The following is a 5122-nucleotide window of genomic DNA, read 5'->3' on the forward strand; positions in this document are numbered from 1 at the left end:
ATATTCAGTATTACTGGGTGCAGACTGGAGAACAGCTAAGCATAAAAAAGTATAGTGAATTGTTCAACCATGATAGTGCACTTACTTATTACGCTTCTGTTCGTTACCACAGTTCTTTGCATTCCATCACTTTCAATAAGTTCTGATGGAGACTACATAAGAAAACATAAAGACGACAACCTGGGCGCGCACCATAATGCCAAATACGCTAGTGCTCACGGAGCTGACGGATTCAGGAGCGGAGCAGAAGATAGTTACTCAAAACAACGCGAGTCCGGTGGATATGCGGCGATAGATGAAGACAAAAATCATCACCTGGACACAGGTAATTACGCCGATCAAAATTTTAATAAGCACGAAGGTGGATCGCACGCGAACGCCGCCTCGAAATCCTCGCAGAGGAAAGGCCACCACAATTCCGGCTTTCATAACACTTACCACAAAGACGAAAGCAGCAATAAGTCCAGTTATTATGACGAAAACGACGAGGAAGGTGGTAACGAACACGAGAAGAGCCATTCCGGAGCGCACGGTGTTTTGAAAACTTCAGATGACGAAAGAGGGCACTATGACGATTCATATAAGCAGAGAGAGAACTACGAGAAAAATAAACACGCCGCAGGAAGACGTCGCCTTAAGAGTGCCGAGGATAACGTAAACTACAACCACGACAAGGTCTACGCAGACAACGACCACTTCGACAAAGTACGCGATGGTACCCACGACAGAGTTTCAAGCGACTACTACAGGGATAAGCATTACCATCCAGGACACGGTCACCGCGTTTTGTACGACACCTTCGATCACCCCGACAAATCGACCATTACCATTTACGAAGATCCTCACGTGCACCCTGACAGACTTCATCATGAAAGGCATCATCGCGACGGTCATGACTTGGATGACGTTCACCTGAGAGTTGTTCCGTCACATGCAAGATTTGACTACGATGATTACTAATTTCATCCGTATGAATTAGCTTCTTTGCGTTTGTTCAACCATTCATAGTTTGTTATTGTATGGCCGTGGGACATTTGAAGCAAAGAATAAAATAAAAACATGAACAACGGACTTTTTTTATTATATACATATTTTTTTTAATTTTCCTCCGTTTTTGCCATCATGTTCTTACAAACAGTACAGCCCATGTAAGCGTAATGTAAATGTGTTTCTCCCTTTTCCCGGTAGGTACTTATTTAGGGAAACAACAAATAATGTTACATGACTCGGCTGAAAGTTGATTAGACGGCAGTCCGAGCCGATCCGCACATATGCATATCCATAACACATTTTCTCGCGTTTACCTAAATACGTGGATCGTGACGATTTTCTTGACTGCACGAGGTTCGGCTCGATAAAAAATTGTGTACCTACATGTTCACGAATATGCTCGGCTTGTGGCTCAGTTTAAAGTTTGAGTTGTAGCTCGGTTCGATAATGTGGATCCGGCTTTAGAGTTAACACTTTCATTTCATTCACAAACGTGCTCAAGAAATTTGCTTAAAATCATCACACTGAACGCCTACGAATTGGCGCTAAAATAAGGAACTTCAAGACGTAGGTTTTAATCTCTGAAATCACGTACTTATACAAAAAATTCTTGATTAGTTTAATCAATTCTGATCAATGATGATAACTCCGCAGTAACACTATACTCAATACTGCATCGAAATCCTTTTGCTATGACGTTCTACGTTCTCTTTTAACAGCATTGGTCTAGCGTAGACACACTACTCTCACGGTGAGATATTATGTAGAGCCAGCCAATTCTAAACTTGCTTGACCTATTTGTGCAGTTTTAACCATACGTTGGGAATATTCTACTTAATTCCTTCATTCTTCGTTCTGTGGAATCTGATGCAAGATTTATACTAACGCCATTTTTATTTGTATACTAAGCTCTTTCAAAATGTCAACTCAATTCTTCAAAGTAAATTGATTCCCATGATCAGATAACAACTCGTGTGGCTGTCGGCATGTGGTTCCAGAATTTGCTCATCGAGGTCTCTGATTCGCCTTCCTCTTATAGGGGGGAAGGGGGGTGGGGTTCATATTAGATTTATCCCTCTAACAAACCTGTTTTATCACCACCGCTAACGCATCTCTTATCTCTTCAACTTCAACTTCAACTTCAACTTCAACTTCAACTTCAACTTCAACTTTAACTTCAACTTCAATTTCAATTTCAATTTCAATTTTTCAATTTACATATACATATTAATCTTCCCCTTCTCAGTACTTCCCAAAACGGAGCGATTTAGCAGACCTAGCATCTCTTTAACAGCCTTCCCACTGCGACCAGGGAATTATGCACCTCAAAGTTCAAATCTGTGATCAAGACTTTTTTACTGGAGAATGCGTTTTATTCGTTTGATGAATTTTCAGCAGCATCAAAAGGATGCATTGCATAGACTATTAGATTTAATCTGTGATATTGTTTATATACACTGTGTAGTTACTTTTATAATGAATTTTTTACTTCTAATGTTGACCAATGTAAGTGCATGGCACATAAACAGGGCTAAATATATTATTATTATTATTATTATTATTAATTTCAATTTGTCAATTTCAATTTTTCAATCCCAATTTTTCAATTTCAATTTTTCAATTTCAATTTCAATTTTTCAATTTCAATTTTTCTATTTCAATTTTTCAATTTCAATTGTTCAATTTTAATTTTTCAATTTGAATTTTTCAATTTGAATTTTTCAATTTGAATTTTTCAATTTGAATTTTTCAATTTGAATTTTTCTTTTTCTTTTTCTTTTTATTCAGTCTATTTCTATTTTTTAAAACATTTTTATTTCCAATTTTCTATTTTATTTAATTTTAACTTATTTAATTTAATTTTTTTGTTTAAGTTACTTATTTTAATTAAGTATTTTATTTTATGTAACAACGAATTTGGTGGTGAAATGAAATGTCAAGTATGCGAAATTCGCCACAGATAGGTGCATGTTGATAATATATCACCTTTCAACTTTTGTTTGTGATGCATCTGTGGTAGCCACATTTTATAAAGTGGCTAGCCGTTTTATAAAACGGCGAAATTTACAATGTGGCTACGACACATCCACCTTAAAAAGAAAAGGTGAAATGTTGAGCAGTAAAGCATAAATTACTGACATTTAATAGATGGTTTATTAAATTTTGCTGAGAATAATCGTAAATCAAATAAAATTATGCCAGACATATTAAGGCAAATGGAGTTTTAGATTTCAAGCGGGACTACTAAGAATCCATTATCTGAGAGTTCGCATTTTACCATATAAACTCAAATACATTGCGGAATAATAATGCTTAATATACCTGTTACGTTACAACTAGGTGAATAAGGAATGTTGAGATTTGGATGCCTTAAGATAGAATGCGTATTCATTTTTGTTAAGGGTTTAAAAAAGGCGGACGTTAATTGCACGAAAAAAAAAACGTACACAATGCGTTGTGGGTAAAGTAACACCACATACACCCTAGCCAACTGACACTACAACATATCTCACCAATCACACAGGGACTCACGGGACTTCGTATACACGGTCAAATTCCTAAAACACCTAACGCTGTTGCGCCCCTAGGAAGAGAAATACCCATTTTTCTATACTAATTTTATACCTTGTATTATGTACCTAATATCTACATAATTCCTTTAATGTAAATTTCTAGCTGAAGAGGACATTTCCCTGAACAGCTACCATTGTGTAATATGTATGTCTCAATTAACTAATAAACGTTTTTGATTTGATTTGATATTCCAAGATTTTTGTCATTCAACATTCGGTAACGATTAGACGTATATAACAAACTTTCCGTTTTCATTCTAATTACACTGGCCCGCTTCATTTATCTCATCCCGAATATACATACGTAAAGCAGTATTTATTATCTTATTTTATTTACATCCGAAATAAAATTGCATTTCTACCCGCGCTGTTTCTTTATATTGCTAATTCGCTTTTTTAAATAAAATACCAACTTGGGTTATGAATAAATGAAATAATTAATTTCCTTACAATTCTAAAACACATTCGCTCATAGAGTTATCGCTGCGTATGTATTTTTACTAATCGCGCAAATGTTACTTCTACTCTCGTTGTACTTCCGTTTTAGTTACTTGTAATTTACTTTTCCTCGCATTCGATTAAATTGCGAGCAATAAATACCGATAGAAAGGGTGTTAGAAGAATGGAACCCTAAACGCTAACTTTTATTTTACCAGCAATATTGTCTTAACTCCTGGGACCGCTAAACAAATTAGATGTAATTTAAAAGCGTAGAAGAAATGTTTCTATTAACATCTTTAGCGCGTTATACTTATAACACGAATAAAATAAAAAAAAGTGTTCTTGCAAGTATAATAACAAAAGTTTGGCAAGGATTTGTTGGAGTAATTAGGCATGACGACTCCGCGCTTAGGTTGCCTGTATAAAGTTACACTTGAAACTTTCGTATCTGAATACTGCACCCGAGCTGCAAGAGGCTACCAATTATACGGAATTGTTAATTTATGTAAACGAATTTCCTAAGTTGACTTGGGATCAAGTTTACGAATATATTATTAGAATGTGAAACTTTTCGATTATTTTACGTAGTGTCGTTTTGTGCTCAGTGCCGATATGCAGTTACGATTAGTAGTTCATGACCTACAGGTAATTAAACTTTCATTATCTTTGATCTACCAACATTAATGCTATAGACTTTTAAGCTCTAATGAACTTTTAGGGCGAAACAATAAGAGAAACTAACAGAAGAAAACGTTCCTAATATAATTTGCCCCGATCATTTTTGCCATAATAAAGTGATATACTTACAAACATCAAACGCTATGAAATAAATATGTAGGTACTTTTGAGAGGGAAAAAGTTTGCGATGAGTTATTGGAAACGTCCGGTAAAGATTTCTGGATGAAATTGAAATATTCATGTAAGTCAAGCAGAAATGTTTTGAAGGCAAAGGTATTTCATTTCTGAAATGTCCCTTTAAGATGTTTTGTCGCTAGGTTACATCCAGCTATTATATTTTCAAAGTAATATTATATCCTCTTGACAATTCTTTGACCATCATTCGTATATTACTTGATATAATAAAATTACATTCCGTTCCAGAAAACAGTATTGTAGAT

The 5122-nt window shown here is 35.2% G+C and overlaps 1 protein-coding gene across 1 annotated transcript; it reads left to right on the forward strand.

Annotated features, from left to right (window-relative positions):
* On the forward strand, positions 1-1071 carry LOC116168716 (histidine-rich glycoprotein-like). Its single transcript, XM_031484670.1, has one exon. It carries the CDS (start codon positions 70-72, stop codon positions 958-960), a length of 891 nt encoding a protein of 296 aa, XP_031340530.1. The 5' UTR covers positions 1-69; the 3' UTR covers positions 961-1071.
* Positions 1072-5122: the final 4051 nt, after the last annotated feature.

The sequence above is a fragment of the Photinus pyralis genome, unplaced genomic scaffold (assembly GCF_008802855.1).
Source record: "Photinus pyralis isolate 1611_PpyrPB1 unplaced genomic scaffold, Ppyr1.3 Ppyr1.4_LG4, whole genome shotgun sequence".
NCBI classification, from domain to species: Eukaryota; Metazoa; Arthropoda; class Insecta; order Coleoptera; family Lampyridae; genus Photinus; species Photinus pyralis.

Coding starts and splice junctions, on each gene's coding strand:
- LOC116168716 (XM_031484670.1), top strand. CDS start 70: ATGATAGTGCACTTACTTATTACGCTTCTGTTCGTTACCACAGTTCTT.